The 22,006-nt window shown below is 42.9% G+C and overlaps 1 protein-coding gene across 4 annotated transcripts in view; it reads left to right on the top strand.

The window, feature by feature from the left end:
* Window positions 1-22,006, top strand: part of NEDD4L (NEDD4 like E3 ubiquitin protein ligase) — a 635,056-nt gene that overhangs the window by 353,986 nt on the left and 259,064 nt on the right. For all 4 annotated transcript variants that reach the window (XM_089683436.1, XM_089683437.1, XM_089683438.1 and 1 more), the window contains 2 exons: window positions 10,448-10,486; window positions 16,981-17,034. In XM_089683436.1, the coding sequence (XP_089539562.1) occupies window positions 10,448-10,486; window positions 16,981-17,034 (93 nt within the window). The remainder of the gene's footprint in view (window positions 1-10,447; window positions 10,487-16,980; window positions 17,035-22,006) is intronic.

Below are 22,006 nucleotides of genomic sequence, written 5' to 3'. Positions count from 1 at the left end.
GGACTGTCTTGTGGCAACAGTAAAGCATGGTGGCAGCGAAATCAAGGTTTGGGCAGCCATATCTTTGTATTCTACAGGCCCCATCATCACCTTGCAAGGTAGAGTCACTGCCAGCGATTTATGTACAAATTTTGGCTGACCATGTGCCCCCCATGGTGCAGGCATTGTTTTCCGAAGACAACGCCATTTACCAAGATGATAATGCTCTGATTCACACAGCTGGTGTTAAATTGTGGTTTGATGAGCATGCAGATGAATTCTCACACTTTCCCTGGGTGCCACAGTCATCAAACCTCAATGTCATAAAGCCACTTTCCACCTCTGCATGAAGAGTGGTATCGGATTCAATTATCCACCATCCATGACTTAGATTTGTCAATTCCCAGGAGAATGTAGGCTGTCTTGGATGACAAAGGTGGTCCAACACCATAATAGGTAACAATTTTGTTGTTTTATCTGGTGTTTCCATAATTTTGTCCAACCCCTGTAAATGCCCAGGTGCTCACCCACAAAGAAGCCCATTATTGTCAACATTCCGAGAGAGGACATAATCAGCTCCCTGCTGATTGAAGAGCTCTAGCTCTCCGAGAAACCACTGCTTTCCCACAGAGAGCAACTGTCCCCCTCTACAGCAATCTGGCAGGGGGCAGGCTTTTCTACTAAGGACTTGGCTCACTTCTAACTAAAATATACTTGGAAAACTTTACACATCTTTTGCTTTAATGCTTTCAGAATGTATTTATCTGATTTACAGCAAGTCAAGTCAGATTTGTTCTGTATCAGTGACACAAAGAAAGCAGGCCAAAGGGTGGTAAAAACGGACAGGTGAGCCATATGTAGGCAGGTATGCATTCTTCACTGAAGGTGGGGCCCGACCACAGTGGCATTGCAGATGGAAGAGGAAGTTGAGAAGATATTGCTTCCTCTATGAATTCTTTGGTCACACGGGGGCAGCTATCCAACTGGATGCTGGTGCCCCATGTGATTCTGGCTTCCATCTTGGGCCAGGCAGACTCTATTTAACATTGCGACTTCCGAGCTTGGTGCAATTTAAGCAAGTGGCTAGCATATGGACAGGTTCTCCGTCCTTTAGGTACAGTGCTTAACCATTAGCCGCCCGGCCAATGGCCGTTTGGCGGCTTCAAATGTGTCCCTGCATTCCGGGTGCATGCCATTTGGCGTGCTCCCGCACATGCGCCGTTTGCGCTAATGCAGAGCGGCGCAGCAGTGCGATCTGTCACCGGCCGTGCACCTCGGACACGGCCGATGACAGATCCGAGTACCGGCTCCCGTTGCTGGTACCATGTGACCTGCTGTGACCAATCACAGCAGGTCACATGACAGTTGTATACAATGGATGGCTTCATTCATGATGCCATCCATTGTATACTAGTGCCTAGCTGTGAATGGTCACAGCTAATCACATGCACATGTCATGTGATTAGCTGTGACCAAATCACAGCTAAGCACAAAAAAAAAAAAAGCTGAATGAATCGATTTCATTCAGGTAAATGCTTGCTTATAGCAAAGTAATTCTTTGTTATAAGCAAATTGTGTAAAGAAAAAAAAAAAAAATACTGATCACTTCCCCAAAGTAGTACAATGTTACTATGGTAACATTGTACTGCTTTGGTCTTAGTAAAATATGAAAAAAAAATCTTTAAAAAAATACAAAAAAATGTAATAAAAAATTAAATATAATAAAAAAAAAAAAAATATATATATATTTTTTTTTTTCATACTGTCACCAGTCAGTGTCCCTGTTCACCGCCATGCCAGTTATATGATGACGCTGTACTGCACTGGTGACAGTATGTAAAAAAAAAAATAGTGAAAATAATTTTTTTAATTTTTTCATTTTCCGAAAAATTATGACAAAAAAATACAACTTCAAAAAACTCGCCATGCCTCTTATGAAGTACATCGGACTGTCTACTCTGCAAAAAGGGGTCATTTGGGGATATCTGTACTATTCTGACATTCTTGGACCTCAAGAAATTAGATTGGCTGTCAGTATTTCTGGACTGATCAATATTCAGATCTATCCCATAGTTTGTGAACTCTATAACTTTCCTACAAACTAAAAAATACATCCTAATTTGGGTTATTTTCAGCAAAGACATGTAGCAGAATACATCTCGGTCTAAATTTATGAAGAACAATTATTTATTTGTAAACTTTTATAACAGAAACAAAGAAATGTGTTTTTTTTTTCAAAATTTTTGGTCTTTTTTTGTTAATTTAGCAAAAAATAAAAACCCCAGCGGTGATTAAATACCACCAAAAGAAAGCTCTAGTTGTGTGAAGAAAATGATCAAATTTTAGTTTGGGTACAATGTTGTATGACCGCGCAATTGTCATTCAAAGTGTGAGAGCGCTGAAACCTGAAAAATGGCCTGGGCAGGAAGGTGTAAAATTGCCCGGTATTGAAACGGTTAAAGACGGTGTTAACATTTTCTACAATATATTGCTTTAGCAAATTTGAACTCTGTGTGCTCACTCACTGCTACACGACGCTGTACATATCCCACACGTAGTTTTACTGACCGCTAAACAAGAAGTTATTATGACCAGCAACCATGTTAGTACATCACTCCACAGTTGTGCAATGGAAAAAATTATTTGGCCTGTTGTGTTTGGCTGGCGGAACCTTCACCAAACGTGTCCTGTTCAAGTGCAAGGGACAGCACCACAACCACAGAACTGCCGGAACAGGCATTTCAGACAAAACATATCGTCTTCAAGCTGCTCATCAACTGCCTCTGCAAAGCAATCAACCATGGCTTGCTTTTCAGAGGAGCATGTAAATGAGGCCTTAAAGTGTACGTATAGCAGAAACCATTTTAAAAAGAGTCAAAAAGGTCTTTTTTTTTTTCTTTTTGTGCACCATTGGGGAAATTTCCCTTCACCTTCAATCCCAGAGATCTGCTAAAGTAAAGGGAATTCCCTTATTAGACAGTTGTCCCCATTGAAAGTTTCCCCCCTCACCTCTTGTTCTGGGGACAACTGTAAAATTTTAGATTTTCCAACACTTTTTTTTCTCAATGACAATGGTCAATGCGACAATTATGTGAGTAAGGAAAAATGTCACCAGCACACCGAGGATCACCAATATGGGTCCAAAGGTTTTATTAACCGATCACATAGTTACAGCAAGGCACCGTTTCGGAGTCTCACAAGACCCCTTCATCAGACATGTGACGAGGTCCTGCGAGACTCCGAAAACGGTGCTTTGCTGTAACTATGTGATCGTTTATTAACCACTTCTCAACCGGCCATTGTATATAAACAGTCGGACGGTGGCAGTGCAGGGTCGGGTGGCCGTTTATAAACGGCCTCCCCGCACCCTGCTTGTGCGCGCTCCCAGGGAGCACGCAGCACCGCGATCCGGTGCCCGCTGTGTCCCCCGGACACAGTGAAACACCGATCGTCGGACGGACCTCTGTACGAGGTCCCGATCATGTGATTGCTGATTGGCCAATCGGTGATCACATGCAAAGTAGTAAGCAAGATGTCACTTGTGACATCATTGCTTACTACGTGTGAAATCTGTGAATGATCAGAGAGGTCACATGGTACAAGGTTATTCACAACAGCCTTGTACCATGTGACAAGCTGTGACCAATCACAGCTCACTTAGTACTTCTCAATGACTGCAAGAATGCAGACAGAAAGAAAGAGAAATGATTGCTTTTACATCCTATATGGGTGTAAAAGCAATCAGTGTAAAAAAAAAAAAAAAAAAAAAAAAAAAATCACCCCCCACAAGTGTCACCATGGTGACACTGTACTGCTAGGGTGATAGTATGTAAAAAAAAATAAATAAAAAATAATAATGTAAAAAAATTAAATAAAATGTTTAAAAATTATAATTTTTGGTTATAAACTAATTTGGATTTTTTTTTTATTACTAAAAAGATAACGGAATAAATTTTGGCCAAGATTTATGATGAAATATTATTTATTTGCAAAATTTAAAAAAAAGAACACTTTTTTTCCCAAATTTTTGGACTTTTTCAATTACATAGCAAAAAAAAAAAAATCCCAGCGGTGAATAAATACCACCAAAATAAAGCTTTATCGGTGTCAAAAAAATGGTAAAAAAATAATTTGGGTACAGTATTGCATGACCGCGCAATTGTCATTCAAAGTGTGTTAGTGCTGAAAGCTGAAAATTGCCCTGGTCAGAAAGGGGGTAAAAGTGTCCAGACTGGAAGTGGTTAAAACCTTTAGACCCATATTGGTGATCCTTGGTGTGCTGGTGACATTCTTCCTTGCTGATTTTGTTCGGTTTCAGCCAACGATCGCTGCAGCACCCACTTATACACACAGCCATTTTTAACGCAGGAGCATGTGCGTTTGGATTGTACACTTGAATTATGTGAGTAAATCTCCCTGATAGGGACATAGACGGCAATAAAAACATTACAAGGGGTCTAACCTTTTCTCACTCTTTTAAAAACGTAAAAAAAGGTTTTGCTTAGAGATGCACTTTAATGGGGGACTTACCAACTACTAAATGTCAGGCTCCAGAATTACAAGAGGATTGATTCGGGACCTCTGTGCCCCCAGCCTCAGCTCTGTATATTTGTATATCATGAGCTTCAAAGGGATGGCCTGACATCTTATTAGATAATGTTGTTAGTGCCTCCATTATTTTTTCAGCCCCCATTTGTTTATTCTAGTTGATGCCATGACTTGACGTTACTTTGAATAGACCCATTCTATCTGCGCCCTCTTAAAATTCTGATTCATGAAATAAATTGTCCCTTTTTTCTCATGCAGGTGGTTTCAGTGTTGTCATTGATATGTTCTGGAGTCCTCTGGAAACCTACATGATCCCTGTGCTATCTATAGATCACTATTTTTAGAACCAAATTACTCACAGATTTCCCCAGTCACCAGTACACTTCCATACTGTGAGGTCATGGATGGATTCCCGTTTCAGATTCTCCCGTCTCCCCACACACACACACACACCCGACCCATGTCACCTAATTTCCAGGAAAGTAAAATAAACCCCCAATAAAGTGGATGTGTAGTCTTTTCAATTATTTTTTTGTAGCACTACCCTCTTGAGGTCCCCTGAATTTGTTTTGGGTCCCCCTAAACTCTGCATGGCCAGACCACACACATTTTCCACACTTGCACACTTGTAGTCAGTAAACAGTCCTTGAGATGGTTTTTAGTTATTTTTATTAAGGGGTTAACAACTTGGGTGGGGTCTAGGGGTATATGGGATGCTCAAGGAACTGCAAACTTGAGGACAACCTCTTAGTAACAATACTGTACAAAAAAAATGTGGATCCAAAAAATAGCAACTGACTCTGATAAGGAGCACTGAAGTCCCCTTGATGTACCTCCTCAGACTCCAGATGAATCCTTCCTCTTCACCTGGCTGCACTGAGGGTATCCCTAGGCAAGGGATTCCAAGATTTAACAGTGATGCAGTCCCAAATGAGAACTAGTTGGGTTTTGCACCTGACCGCCCTCTCCCTTTATCAGGTCCAGGGGGTGTAGAAGTACTCACACTGTCCTGTCACCGTGGTGGTTGGTATCTGCTTTCAGGCCTTTCACTGGGCTGGCCCCTTCCTGGCTGATAGGTTGTTCCCCCTAGGAGATGGTGGGACAGTGGAGATCCTTCTGTCCAGCAACCAGCATGAAGGTAAGCTCCCCTCCCTGGGGCCCACTCCCAGGCTTCACACTCTAGCCTTCCTTTCAGTCTATCTTCCACCTGACTCCCCCGCAGCTCAGGATCTGACACATTTAAGGGTTGTCCTTGGACACCATGCCTAGCCTCCTGCCATGGGATTGGTCAAGTTCCCCTAAACATGCAAATCTGGGCCTCCTCCCCTCCTCTGCTGCTCTTCCAGAAAGTTCTCTGAGTTTCCTAAAGGGTCGGAGGGCTCCAGAAGCCCTGACCTGTACAGCCTTCCAGCTTGTGGTGAAGTGAACTCCTGCTCACTCCCAAGCTGACTCACCCCAGGCTGCTTCCCAGCCTCGAACTAACAAACACAATGAACATGGCTACCTAGAGAGTGCTTCATCTGGATATATGTGTAAAAAGGATCAGCTTATTATAAACAATGCTATAGATGTAGCTAATGGTTGAAACCTTACTTCTTTGTATAGATTGTAATTTTGTCCGTACAAGGGGATGCTGCACAGTATCTCTTTCTCAGCCTGCTTGATGTCCAGAATATTAACAAATCTGTGTCCTTTTAAGGCATTTTTTCATTTTGGAAACTGCCAAAAGTTGCAGGGTGCTAAGTTAGGGGAATAAGGTGGTTGATGAAATTTTGGAATACATTTTTCACCTAGGAACTCATGAACGCTTAAGGCATCATGTGCAGGAGCTTTGTCGTGGTGGAAAATCCACTTGTCAGGCCAGAGTTTCCATCTTTTCCTTGTTGTAAGAGAGATAAAGTTTCACTTGCACTTTTCCCAATTTTGCAAATGCAAATTTTGATGTTAATCCATTGCTCCAAATTCCTGTCATTTATTTTCTGCCAACAGTGCAATGTACACGTATGTTATTTCTTTTTCTGCTCCGCAAAAACTGAGTCAACTGGAGTGCAACCCAGACGAGTTCAAGTTAGAATACTGTATGTCACAACACGGAGGAGTGTGAATGGCTGTGTGACTCACCACCATAGTGCTCCACCGTGGGCATTCCAGGAATTAAATTGTTACACCTCATATATAGGGGAATCTTCAATACTTAAAAAAAAAATAGCAGTGCGCACTGGTCTAGTGCAACACCTTCAATGCCATAAAATGTGAAATATTGTTTTTAGGGATGCACCAAAATTTCGGTGGCCAAAATGTTTAGTCCGAAAACACCCCTTTCAGCCATCGGCTGATATGGAAAAAAAGCACCGATACAGGTGCCGTAAAAACCGCTCACCTCTGCTGCCCCTCGCCGCTGCCGCCACTCGCGGATTGGGGAGCATAATGGATTGGACTCCGATCCATTATGCTCAATCCGATCCATCCTGCGGGGATCGTCAGCATGCAACCTATACGGGGTGACACCGGACCTGCTCCACGAAAAGGTAAGTTGTAAAGCAAGCCGACGATCCCCGCAGGATGGATCGGATCTGCGGATTGAGCATAATGGATCGGAGTCCGATCCATTATGCTCAATCTGCAGATCCGATCCATTCTGCTGGGATCGTTGGAGGGGGTGTCACCAAGTGTTACAGACCGGGTGACACCAACCCTAGGGATGCCCCTGACTAACAGTACATGATATTGGGTAGGAAATATCTGACACGTTTCGAGGTCAAGCTCATCTTTTTTTGAAGGAGCCACGTGGAAAATTGTTGACTGAACAGCTCCTGCATCCAATCGGATGGAGGAACTATTCATGTATTCTGATTCATGGTGCTGCAGCTGGAGATTTGTCTATCTGCACTGTTAGCGTGGAAGGAAGAATCTGTTCGATTTTTTGAACAAAGAAATCTAATAATGTATTGTTAGCTTTATTCACTGTACTGTATCTTTAAATGGCAGTGTTATCACTCTGTGGAAGAAACACTTCCCCCTCTTCTCCTCTCCCTAACCTAGGGGGAGGTGTTTTATAGTCCACAGAGAAAACTTGGCAGAGTTGATTACACTGTTTGAAATAACACTACAGAGAGCACAGGAACTTTAAAGTGTATATATGGTCAAAGTTTAAAATTATTATATTATGTTCCACATTGTATTTCAATTAGCCTACTCCTATTAATCTTGAACGATCCTGAAGTCTGCAAACATACTCTGTAAAGATCCCCACACATTTACTTCCTTGAATTCTGTGACACGTAGTCACTCTGCCCTATGGGTAGGCACAGCTGTGTCACACATTTCACAGAGCCTGCCTTCTGAACTACAGAGGTGCTGAGAGGAGGAATTTCAGGAGGTGGAGTATGTACAGGAGTCGCTGCTTGGTACCATGGGATATGTAGTCCTTAGAAATGAGGAGAAGCTGCAAAGCATGCTGGGAATCCAGGAAGTTTTGGAAAGCGCTGACCAGCAGACAGGTGGAACTCAGAACATGAGAAGTGTTTTATATGGATTGGCAAATAATAAATGTTTTTTGTATTGTTATTACAATGCTGATGTTATAAAATAAAAGTGTATGCTGAGACCATAGAACTCCTTTAATCCCTTCCTGCTACCGCCACCCGGCCTTTTAAGAGGTTCTAAATGCTGGGAGGCGGAGGCGGTCATTCCGATTATGTGAATTGGTAGTCACAGCAGTCACATGATTGGAAAGCTCCCAATTGCAAGTATGCATCGGGAGCTTTCTGGTACCCGCCAGTTACTTTTCTGGGAGCACGCATGGAGCATGCTGTTAGCACAGTAATGTGTTTACATATGGACTCGGCATTAAATCCCACCCTCCAAGAGGCCACATATATGCGTACTGCTGGTGATGACTGGTTAAAAGCTCCCTACATTTCTTGCAGGATAAGCAGTTATTTGTGCACTTATTAAAGTTTTACTAAACCCTCAACCGTAAAATCAGTCTGTATATGCAGTAAAGCATGGTTGTTATACTCACTGTGGAACCTACGGGGTTAATCCTTCACATTGTTTAAAAAGGTTGTTTGATCCTGTGTTCTCTGATCTTCCCCTTCTTCTGCTGTCCCCAATCCATCTGCTGGTTGTACAGAGCTTTAGGAGTCACTCTGCACATGCTCAGTTTAGTGTGTATGGCTAGAGAGTTTTTTTTTTCTTTCGGAGGGTGCATGTGATCAGCACAGGGCCAATCAGCACTGTCCAGACATTAGGGTCAGGGGTTCTGTAGCCTCATAGGACAGTCAGAGCAGAATGAAAAATTCCTCCTACAAGCTTTAACCAGTGCTTGGACGTACACTGATAGAAGTCACATGACTGCTGATGAAGTCAGTGGTCCTGTAGCCTCATAGGACAGTCAGAGCAGAATGAAAGACTCCTCCTACAAGCTTTAATCAGTGCTTGGACGTACACTGATAGAAGTCGCAAGACTGCTGATGAGAAAAGGTATTTAGTAGTTTAAATTAACTAAAATAATTGTATTTCCATGCTATGTGTACTGTGGGAGACCAGATGTAGTGAATGCAGAGTCCAGGGAGACCAGATGTAGTGAATGCAGGGTCATGGGAGACCAGATGTAGTGAATGTAGGGTCCTGGGAGACCGGATATAGTGAATGCAGGGTCCTGGGAGACCGGATATAGTGAATGCAGGGTCCTGGGAGACCGGATATAGTGAATGCAGGGTCCTGGGAGACCGGATATAGTGAATGCAGGGTCCTGGGAGACCGGATATAGTGAATGCAGGGTCCTGGGAGACCGGATGTAGTGAATGCAGGGTTCGGGGAGACCGGATGTAGTGAATGCAGGGTTCGGGGAGACCGGATGTAGTGACTGCAGGGTCCGGGGAGACCGGATGTAGTGAATGCAGGGTCCGGGGAGACCGGATGTAGTGAATGCAGGGTCCGGGGAGACCGGATGTAGTGAATGCAGGGTCCGGGGAGACCGGATGTAGTGAATGCAGGGTCCGGGGAGACCGGATGTAGTGAATGCAGGGTCCGGGGAGACCGGATGTAGTGAATGCAGGGTCCGGGGAGACCGGATGTAGTGAATGCAGGGTCCGGGGAGACCGGATGTAGTGAATGCAGGGTCCGGGGAGACCGGATGTAGTGAATGCAGGGTCCGGGGAGACCGGATGTAGTGAATGCAGGGTCCGGGGAGACCGGATGTAGTGAATGCAGGGTCCGGGGAGACCGGATGTAGTGAATGCAGGGTCCGGGGAGACCGGATGTAGTGAATGCAGGGTCCGGGGAGACCGGATGTAGTGAATGCAGGGTCCGGGGAGACCGGATGTAGTGAATGCAGGGTCCGGGGAGACCGGATGTAGTGAATGCAGGGTCCGGGGAGACCGGATGTAGTGAATGCAGGGTCCGGGGAGACCGGATGTAGTGAATGCAGGGTCCGGGGAGACCGGATGTAGTGAATGCAGGGTCCGGGGAGACTGGATGTAGTGAATGCAGGGTCCGGGGAGACCGGATATAGTAAATGCAGGGTCCTGGGTTTAGTAACACTTTAAACGGATATAATCAACAATAAAAAAAAAAAAACTTTCACTGGTATATATAAAAGTTATACTTTTATACTTTCATATACATTTTCATATAAGAAAAGTTGATTGCTTGGGTTCGCATACAATATGGGTGGCCAGGGATCCTCCTGTGCCCTAATTGCTCAGCACACAGCTGTTGGGGGAATTATGGCCTATTTAATATAGTGCTCCCTCCAATAGGCCCCATGCCAGAAGATCAGTTGAAAGCGAGGGACCACCAGTAACTCAAGGGTACATATAAAAGCGCCTTCGAAAATAGTAAAAACATTTATAGTTGTTATTATTTGTAAAGAGTCTATACTTGATGCTTTAATGAGCCTTTCTCTGTTTTACAGACGTTGAATCCAAAATGGAACGAGGAGTTCTTTTTCAGAGTGAGTACTTTTTTTTCTTCTTCAATTTCTTGTGCCTAGTTACGGGCTATCTTCTCTCTCCATGTATGCTTCCTGTAGAATGGTCTGGATGAGGGAGAGAATGGAATGAAGAGGCCGGGGTTATTTTTCCACTGTGTTTTGTCCATTAAGTCTTTTTATAGAACTTCAATTGGCTTAGCAGACAGGCTTAATCTCCCTTCTGCAAAGCGCTGGATAAGAGGCGAGTGCATGGCAGGATAAGGCTCGGGCCTGTAGCGGTCTGGGCAGTCCTGCGGGATATAGGTAGTAAATCTCCACAAGTAGCAGATTATGGGGGGAGTATATATTAAAGAGAGATACAGAAACAATTTAAAGGACCGCGACATCCGAAAGTGATATTTCCGTTTTTGTTAAGTGCTGAATATAGAAATTACCTTTGTCTCTCCAGGACAACCAACATTGGTGGGATTTCTGCACTTTTCTTTCTGTTCTCTTAATTTCATATATATAATGTTGATGTTGGCATTAGGAATAGGAACAGCAGCTTTTCTCAACTCTTGTAATACCGAGGATCCCTTCAAAGAAATGTGCATGGCTTGGGGCCCATGCTAATATATTACATCTCTAGCTCATAGCACATTTACGTAGTTAGTAAATTGTAAATATAATAAAACATAAAAGACTAAAGAATGAGGTGTATCCAGCGTATTTTACATCCCTAGCAAATAGCTTTTTTTTAACACTCCTCAGCTTTTTAAGAAAAAAATCTGGGATAGACAAAAAAAAACACCAGTTAGTACACCCCCTACACATTTAATAACATTTTGAAAATCCTTACCATTTAGGAGAAAAGTCTATTTGAATTTCAATGAGCTCATCTCTGTATTTCAAAAGATAACAGCATCTGCTTTGCCAAGGAGGAAGTGTAACAGCCGGGATTACATCATATCCTCTCCTCTCTCTGCAATAAAAGGAAACTACAGTTCCCATCAAGCACAGGGAATTGTAGTGAATGTGGGCGGGTGCACTAGTCCTGTACATGTTGAATGTGTCTGAGAGTCTCAGTCTGCCCATCACTGCAAGTGGGGCTGAACTACATCCCTCCTTCCTGGAGAAAGAACTACAGAAGGGATGTGTTAAGACCAGTAGCTGGGGGAATAGGGGGGCATAGCAGCCACTGGACTTACTAACAGGAAACCAAAGAGAATTAATGGTTTGATATGAAAAACAATAGGCTTATTTCAAAGCAACTACTGAGTGAACCAGAAGATGAATGACAGATATTCAGTGACAGTAGGGAATCAGCAACAATGACATATAAAGAGTTTTTTCCCCGGAGTTCTGCTTTAAGAAACAATCATGAAATGAGACATATAATAATGGGCAGAAAAGAAAAAAATAACAGTGAAAATTGTAGTGCAGCTTACAATTGTGGCCAGTGGAAAAGTGCTGCCTTATACTAGTAGTTGGTGTAGTGGTCCCATACTTTGATACTAAAGAGCCAGCTCGGGCCCTTTATTAAAAGTCAGTATCTACAGTATTTGTTGCTGCTGATTTTTATTTTTTTTCAATCAGACTGAAGATCATCTTTAAAAAAGTTAAGCTATACAATATGTACACTTTAAACACTTAGTGACCGCCCCACATACATTTACTGCAACAGGACAGCCGCTGTGCTCTGCATCACGTATCTGGTATTTGATTAGCTCTTCCAGGTAGGGTGTGCCCGCCACCCTGGCTGTGCTGTGATTTGTTACAGCACATGCCGATCAGCAGGTCCCAACCAATGACTGATCACCCGACCCCGCTGATCGGCTCCATGATTCATGGAAGTGAGCTCTGTGCTGGTAAAGAACACAGAGGTGTGTACACTGACAGGTGATCTTGCTGTATTTTATTCCCTGCACAGCAGGGGAAAAAGATCAAGACCGCTTAGTAAAAGCAGCACACTTTACACATATTACACATAGTTAAGCAAACATTTAACCCCTTGATCACCCTAGATGTTAACCCTTCCCAGCCAGTGTCATTAGTACAGTGACCGTGTATAATCATCGTTATCACTGATCATTGTATTAAGGTCACTGGTGATGTCATTTAGTTCCCCCCCAGCATCAGTGTCAGATTGCCCACCGCACTATCGCAGTCCCATTATAAGTTGCTGATCACCTCCATTACTAGTATAAAAAAAAAATAATAATTAAATTCCAGTATATAGTTTGTAGAAGCTTTAACTTTTACGCAAACCAAATAATATACACTTATTGGGATTTTTTTTTACCAAAGACATGTAGTAGAATACATTTGAGCCTAAATCCATGAAGAAATGTAATATTTTTTAAAATTTTTATTGTATATGTTTTATGGCAGAAAGTACATGTTTTCCCCAAAATGTTTGGTCTTTTTTCATGTAAATAGTACAAAAAAATGGTGAACAAATGCCACCAAAAGAAAGCTCTATTTGTGTGAACAAAATTATATAAATTTCATTTATGTACAGTGTTGCATGGCCGAGCAATTTTCAGTTAAAGTAGTGCAGTGCTGTATAGCAAAAAATATCCTGGTCATGAAGGGGTTAAAGCCTTATGGAGAGCAAGTGGTTAAAGTGATTGTAAACCATAATTAAAAAAACAAACAGGTTTCTACTTACCTCTTCTGTGCAATGGTTTTGCTCAGAGCAGCCCCAATTCTCCTTTTGTTGGGTCCCCTGACGGCGCCTCCTGGCTTCTCCTCTTCTCGGTGGTACCCCATAGGAAAATGCTTCCTATTGAGGCCCACCTGTATGCTCACAATTGAGCCCCAATGTCTGCATCAGTAGTGACCGACATCAGGTCTCCCCGTTTCCTCATCACTGACTTTGATTGACAGCAGTCGGAGCCAATGGTCCTGCTGCTGTATCTGAGCCATTGAGGAGAGAGACACAGCAACTCTGCTGCTCTTGGGCATGGCATGGTATCGAGATCGGACTCAGGTGAGTATTTAGGGGTTCCAAGGGGAACTATATTCCAAAGGTTTTTTTTCCCTTAATACAAAGAATGCATTAATGTAAAAAAAACTTTAACCTTTACAACCACTTTAAGTCTTTATAGAATGGAATGTTCCTTTATGCCTGTGGTTGACATTCTGTATTAAATATGAGGAAGCTTCTTTTCAGATTTTGTAAGAGCCCTGCTTGGCTTTTACGGTACCTCTTCTGGCTTTCGGCTTTCTCGGTCTAGATCCAGACCAAAGGTTAGTCAAGGATAAGAAAATCTGTTTCCCACCTCACCCGCATTCATAAAAAATAGTTTGCCGAAGGTTTACAATCAGGGTGGTGATATTGTATCTGACATGAAGGCCTTGCAGTTTATTAACTCACCTTTTGTTTAGTTTTCACACTGTATTTACACGCGTTTCCTACAGAGGTTTTACAGTGGGTATGCCTAATGGGTGGGGGATGGGCACATAGCTTTCTCCCTTTCCACGTCACCCCTACCCGGTGAATATGAGACTCCGCTTTTAATGAGGGGCAGCTGCCGGATCAGCCTTCTGTTCCTGGCTGAAAAACGTCCACTAAATTCACTGTAAAGGTTCCCAAAGGTTTGCCGTTTCCATCCTCGTTTTCATCCAGGGAAATTTTGCCCAGTAGAAGTATGTGAAAATGACATTTCATTCCGGCTTGGAGGCAGAGCTGCTCGGTCCCACCACATCAAGCATAACTTGTGGTTGAGCTCTTGACATTCCATAGCTCAAGTATTCACACTATCTCAGGGTATCAATCAAATGAACTAAATCCATATGCTGCAAATTGTTGCCACATAGTGTAAGCAAAGGGTCATCAGATGCCCTGAGAATTCTCCTATCTGGACACAATCTTGACTCTGTTGGCGCTGGGCAGTGGTGAGCAAATTGTTGATCCACTTAGCTGCCCACAAACCTCACCTGTTTGGCAATCTGCCCTTGTTATAGTCTTCTCTCTGTGTAGCCCTGCATCTGTCCATTTAATAAAACCAGTAACCGTCTCTAACCACTTTAGTTACAATGGACAGACAGCACCCTTAGGCAGGCCATACCAGATTTTTTTGTTTCTTCAACCAGTAGGTTGAGCAAAAGAAAATGTACTGGTTCCCCCATCCACACATTTGATGTGGACGGGGTAATAACTCCCACTGAGTTATTGTATCTGCTGGTGGGGAGCCTTCCCTACCGGCAGAATCCAATGATCAGTGTTGCTGGCTATAGTTGGGGCCTCCAGCTTGGAGGCAGAGCTGCTCGGTCCCACCACATCAAGCATAACTTGTGGTTGAGCTCTTGATATTCCATAGCTCAAGTATTCACACTATCTCAGGGTATCAATCAAATGAATGAAATACTTATGTTGCAAATAGTTGCCACATCGTGTAAGCAAAGGGTCATCAGATGCCCTGAGAATTCTCCTATCTGGACACAATCTCGCCTCTGTTGGCGCTGGGCAGTGGTGAGCAAATTGTTGATCCACTTAGCTGCCCACAAACCTCACCTGTTTGGCAATCTGCCCTTGTTATAGTCTTCTCTCTGTGTAGCCCTGCATCTGTCCATTTAATAAAACCAGTAACCATCTCTAACCACTTTAGTTACAATGGACAGACAGCACCCTTAGGCAGGCCATACCTGATTTTTTTTGTTTCTTCAACCAGCAGGTTGAGCAAAAGAAAATGTACTGATTCCCCCATCCACACATTTGATGTGGCCGGGGTAATCACTCCCACTGAGTTATTGTATTCTGCTGGTGGGGAGCCTTCCCTACTGGCAGAATCCAATGATCAGTGTTGTTGGCTATAGTTGGGGCACTGATTGTTTGGGAAAATTCCAACAGCCCATACAGTGATCTAAATTTGTCTGGTTCTTGCTGAAATGGCTGAATTGCGATCTGTGCATGGCTAGCTTTACTAGAGTATGTGGTAGTACCTCTATGTCCTTTTGTTTGCCTTTTGGGTGCATGCAAAAAGCTGCTGCCTCCACTCATCATTAGACATAGGAGGGCATCGTACATAAAATGCACTGGCATAGTGTAAGATCTTCAAAAAAATCTTTAATAGGTTGAAAAAGTTAATTTGTACTCACAAAGGTGATATAAAGACATGCTATTCACATATTTCCAGAAGGATCATCTCATCGACCAGCAATCACACTCATCTGTCCAATAATGCTTCAGTTTAATATACCTGCAAACATGTTTCAAGACAGAGCCTCTTCATCAGAGCCAGCTCCAGGAGGAGTGCTGCCTTGGAACATGTTAGCCGGTATATTAGTGGCTGGTCTTGTAGTGTGGACGGATGAGTGCAATCGTTGGTTGATAAGATGTTCCTTATGGAATATTTATAAGCGGCTGTAAACCTCAGACATGAAATATGAACAAAGCATATCCCTCTATAGTGTGTACTTGTCTCTTTTAAGAGCACTAAGTGTGGTATCTGTCTGCTGCTTCATTCCCCTGCTATCAGCATGAATCACTTTTGATAAGTTTTCTTGACACCAAGAAAAAAATGGTGACAGGGAAGGGACCTCCAGCAGACTGACAGCCCAGCTCTGTTCCTGTGAGCTGTGTAGAGGGGTGTGTGTGACTTCCCTCCAGTTAGCTCTCAGAGCTTTTCTCACTGAGCTCTACAGAGTGTAACTTCAGCTTTCCTCTCCCTTTTTCCTGAACTCTCAGGCAAGCTGTATAAATTCTAGACTTTAAAGGGATGTAGAGAAGAGAAGACCGCAGATAGACAGGTGCAACCTTTGTAGGAGGATTTGCTTACTCTCTGTGTATTACCTGAGGCCAGTCACTTCACTGGGTGTATATAAGGATTTACAACCATTATAGATTTTTTGAGGATCTTACAGTATGTCAGTGCACTCTCTGTTTCATTTACGTTTTTTTTTCTGAAGATGCCCCGGTCTGGAGAGAGCTGCAAAGAAGTGGATGTTTTTTCTACTACATGATGTATTCTGTGCCAATATTTAGAACTGTGGCAGACATAGACTTGTAGATTCCATCACTGTTGAGCACTGACATTAGTATATTATTTTTAGTGGAGTGCATTGGCTAAAGGTACAGAGACAACCAGAGTGGCTCTGTGCCTTGTGATCGCTGTGATGACCAATCACAGCAATCAGCAATGTAAGCAGTGTAGAAAGCATAAAATGTGATCATTGAAGAACTGTAGCTGTGATTCAGCAAGGTTGTGTTGGGCTTCTGCTTCCACAAGTATTACAATGTCACCAAAGTTGAATGTGCTTCCCATTTGGACACAAACAGCAAAAAAAGACATGGATTTTAACAAAAAATTAAAAAAATTTCGGCTTTAGGTTTACTTAACTGAGCTCCTTATCTACATACTTTTTTTTGTGTCTGTGACAAGGTTGAATTGGGTTGGTCAGCAAGACAGGCAGGCATCTGGCATTTTTAGGAGAGATCCGCAATGGCAACCCCCTTGTTTCTTTCATGACAGGTTTATTTAAGTTACTGAAATGCTATTTTGCTTCTGACAAGTTGATGTTTTCCTCTGCAGGTCCATCCAACTAATCACAGGCTACTGTTTGAAGTGTTTGATGAGAATCGATTGGTAAGTACATTGATGCCTGCCCTTTGCTGAGCTGCTGAATTTTGTGTTATATGATGTACCTTATTGAGTGTGATCGTTCACACAGCAGAGATAATTATCCAGAAACACAATATTTTGAAAGCCCAGGAAAATGAATTCACATTCCAGATCTTAACTGCTAGAAAGTAACTGAGTTTTTCAATGTATTCTGGAAATTTAAAATGTTACTAAACCCCGGACCCTGCATTCACTATATCTGGTCTCCCACAGTACACACAACATGGAAATGCAATTATTTTAGTAAATATAAGCCGCTAAATATCTTTTCTCATCAGCAGTTTATAGCAGTCTTGTGACTTCTATCAGTGTCCAGCAGAGTACTGATTAAAGCTTGTAGGAGGAGTTTTCTTTCTCCTCTAGGAGGATGAAAAGCTCCTGACTTCTGTCTGGACAGTGCTGATTGGCCCTGTGCTGATCACATGCACTCTCCCAAGAAAAAATAAAAGCCTTTCTAGCAATACCCACTAAGCTGAGCATGTGCAGAATGGCTACGGTTCAGTCTGTCTTATCAGGAGCTAAGAGGAGGAGCAGAGAAGACAGGATCAAACAGCATTTTTACACAATGCAGAGGATTAACCCCTTAATTTCCACAGTGAGCATAACAAGCATGCTTTACTGTATATACACAGCGATTTTACTGTTGTAGGTTTAGTAACACTTTAATGTAAGCCTTGTAATATCTTAATAAGTGTAAGCTACTATCACGCTTTTATAAAATGTCTATGCAAATAACTTTTAAAAGGTTTATGTAATGTATTACCTTTTGGTGACATGTTCGGATATCCCTTAACTCCTGGCAATAGCTCTGTCTGATGTCTTCAAAATGGTGCTTAGTGACATCACAGTCCATGGTCAGTTCTGCAACAGAGTACTAGGAAGCTCCTTTAAATGCACCTTTTTTCACCATCACTACTTTGCCAGCCCATCTAGGTGTGTATATATCCATTCAGCTGTATTCAACACTCAGCTTTTTTATGGGCCTGGTACTCTTAAAAGCCTTTTCCATGGAATTTCCTTTTTTCCAGGTGGGTTTCCTGATCCTTCCTCAACCCTCCCCAATTGCCCATCAGCTTGTAGAATGTGATAACATGTGCATAGTCAATTTGTACACACCACTAGGGACAATTTAGACAGGAGCCAGTTTACCTACCGCAATGTCTTTGGCGTGCGGAAGGAAACTGGAGTACCCAGAGGGAACCCATGCAAACACGACAGAACATGAAACTCCATAGAGATAGTTTCCTGGTTGAGATGCAAACCCAGGACCCCAGTACTGCAAGTCATATGGGCTAACCTCTAAGCCAATGTACTACCCACCAACCATCTACTAACTAGAACACTAGGAGATATAGTCAAGGGAACATAACCCCACTGACATACAAGTGACGTGTGTGGTGGTGCTGGACAAATGACAATGATCACCATTTGGAGGTCTGTGTTTTCCAGCTTCTACATTGTTAGTGCGCATGAACATGCAGGTTAGTGTACAGTGCACATGAACATGCAGGTTTAGGTGGTCATTTGCGAGAACATTTCTACATGCTCTTGAAATTGTGTTCACACATAGACATCTTCCTTTAAAAATGTTTTCACTGACCTCCATAGCTACAAGCACCATGGAGTAATTCATCCTCAATTCTACATCCAAATCACTTCCATTTGCAGCAGCTCAGCTTCCCCTTGCAGAAGTGACTTGTCAGCCTGTCCGTTTTCTCATTTGTAATATAAATACAAAGGAGGTGCACAGGAAGAGGGGAGAGAGCAGAGTGCCAAAATTTGAATTGATAGACTTCAGTACTTCTCTTGTGATTTTTGAGGACAAACTGATCCACAGTACCTGCAGCTGCAGAGATCATTTGAAGTTTAAGTTCTGTGCAAACTGTTGGCGCAATATAAATCCTGTATAATAATAATAATAAGGTCCATGTTATGAATGCTTAGAATATCTAAATGTTTGAATGTCCATAGCCAGGCAACAGTTCTGAACACAGCAAACTTGTGCTTTGCTGATGCAAATGCAAACAAGAGGTTTGCTTCAAAGCTCCCCAGCAGCACATACTCTCCTTTCCTTCACTCTTCTGCCGCCCCATTAATCCATGACAGTGAGGAATGGACAACCTGCATGAGCTCCAAGGCACTCACAAGTCACTGCCACCGTAATAAAGTGCCGGGCACAGTGCTATTCTATTCCTCCATACGCCCGTATTTCTCTTTAATGGGACAGTTGAACTGATTAGAGGGGAAAAACTGAGAATTAGTTTGTGTAGGGGGGTTTATATAGGGGGCTAATAAACCAAGGACCCCATCAATGCACTTTTTAGCTCATTGAATAAATTATTACTAATGTGAGTATCATAGTTTCAATGGTGTGCTGAAAATGAAAGGTGACCCATATCAATCTGATCTTTTAGGCACCATGAACACTGGCTTAAACAAACGTTGCACCTAGAGGAGTTTAGCCATTTGCCTGTAGAAGCACATAATGTTATCCTATGTGTCCATGCACATTAGATAGTCTATTCTTTTTTAAGCTCAGCGGCAGAAAAAAACCCTTCTGTTTTGCATTTTTGAGAGTGTTTTTCTGGTAGAAAGTAAATGATAAATGCTCCTAAGCGCTAGTTCACAAAAAGCTTAAAATTTGAGGGGTTTTTTTGTCTACCAAGAGCACTGGTGTTTTTTAAAAGTGGTACTAAAGGCTCAAGGTTTTTTTACCTTCTTGTATTCTATGCAGCGCCGCCCCCCCCCCACCCCAATCCTTACCTGAGTCCCCTCTGATCCAGCAATGTTCTCGACAGCCTCTGCTGTCTGGGGACTCTTCCTCCTCATTGGCTGAGACAGCAACGAGAGCCCATTGGCTCTCACTGCGGTCAATTTCAACCAGTGAGCCAATGAGGAGAGAGTGGAGGGCGGGGTCGAGCCACGAATTTATGTGTCTTTATGGATGCATAGAGCAGCAGTTCAGGGATGAGCACGCGGAGATGCCCCGGGGCAAGCGGCTTTCCCTGGGGGCACTACGGGAGGAGGAGGATCCCGGAGTGCCGGAGGGGACCCGAAAAGAAGAGGATCGGGCCTGCTCTGTGCAAATTCACTACACTGAGCAAGTAAGTATAGAAATGTTTGTTATTTTGGAAAAAAGTACAAGCTTTAGCGTTACTTTAAGCAAGTTTGCATGGAGTCTTAATTGTTTTCCTGTTTGGAACTTATAGATAGTATGTATCAGGGGCGGACTGACCATTTGGAAACTCAGGCACTGCCCGAGGGCCCGGGGTAAGTAAGGGGCCCCATGAGATGCCCCTGGTACCTTTTTCATAGGCTTTTTTGAGTTTTGGCAAGGACACAGGGGCCCCATGACCCCCTGTTGCCCAGGGGCCCCATGAGTTGTCAGTCTGCCCCTGGTATGTATGTAAGAGTGTGTGTGTGTGTGTATATATATATATATATATATATATATATATATACTGTATATACATAAAATATATATGCTTCGTTTTTTTGTACCGTGCTTTTCTAGCTGTTGCTATTCCTAGGAAGAATCGTGATTGCGTGTCTTCAAAGTGACTTTGATGATTCATTCAGAACACGTAGATTATCTGTAAGCTGTTCCCATAAGGTAGAGGCTATCAGTGTGGAAATGTTTCCGGATCAGAGGTTATCTCATGCAGCTGTCATCTGTTTAGTGCTGTGACATGGAGAAGATAACTGGCAGTGAGATAATCTATATGTGGACATTGTTCTTCCCCATATATGGAGGGGAGCTGGAAAGAATAAGACCCAAGGGGCAGAGGGACGGCAGGTAGGCTGCTATATTTTCCCTAGGGGGATTATGTCAAACTCATGTAAAACCACAGAACTGAAGGAACAGTGCTTGTTGCATTGATGGTCTACCGCTTAAGTAGGGGTCTTTTTTGGAACTAAGATTGCTGTCTAAATGATACTTTTTGGCCAAAAGTTGTCAACACCTGTCCATTGCAATTGCTTTATTGCCAAAAGTATGTGAATTTCCTACAAAAACAATTGAGTGCAAGTGTTTTCAGCAAAGGGTACTGAGCGGAAATCATAAATTGCCCAGATCATGCTGGACACCTACATTCCTTAAATGACCTATTAAGTTCCATACATGTTTGGATTTATATGCCAGTGAAGGTTACTGTTAATGCTACAGGATATAAATACATCATAGATAGACAATGTGCTTCCAACAATGTGGTGACAGTTTGGGGAAGGCCCTATTCTGTTCTAGCATGGCTGTACCATGTGTGAGTCAGGTCTGTAAAGACAATGTTTGACCAGTTTGTTGAGGAGGGACTTGATGGCCTACACAGAGCCCTGACTGCAACCCTACTAAACACCCAGTCCATAAAGACCACGTTTGACCACCCTGTCATGGAGGCACTTGAGTGGCCAGAACAGAGCCCCAACCTCAAACCTACTAAACACCTTTGGAATGAAAGTTGAGTGCTAGCTAGGTCTTCTCATCTAACATCAGTATCTTCCTTGATTGGCTTTTCTGATTATACACTATATTTTCCCAACTAAGATGCTGTGAAAGTCTTCCTGCTGGAGATGTCTGTGCAGCCAATTATAAGTAATACTCTTTTTCCACAGAGAAGGCCAGGAATTGCTTAAATAAGGGACCTGGTTGAAAAGTTCACATTCAATCCATTGTGAGAGCAAATTTTAGCCTATGGTACTCATTTGCATCCAGTGGTATTTCATATCTCATATCCCACCACTGGGAAACTCAAGCCACTTATACATTGATGTTCCGTTCCCTGGTTCAGCAGGGACTGTCCAAATTTTGATATATCTATAGGCTAGCCGATTGTACACAAGTCAATCTATCAATCAACTTGTGTACAACTAGCCTGTCCATTTCTAACCGAATGATCCGTGCCGCCAGCTACAGCCGGCACTGCTGATCATTGTATCTGCC

This window comes from Staurois parvus, unplaced genomic scaffold (assembly GCF_062004578.1).
Source record: "Staurois parvus isolate SC_StPar_1 unplaced genomic scaffold, SC_StPar_1.0 ptg000310l, whole genome shotgun sequence".
In the NCBI taxonomy this organism is placed as follows: domain Eukaryota; kingdom Metazoa; phylum Chordata; class Amphibia; order Anura; family Ranidae; genus Staurois; species Staurois parvus.
This window is presented reverse-complemented; position numbering and strand designations above follow the sequence as displayed.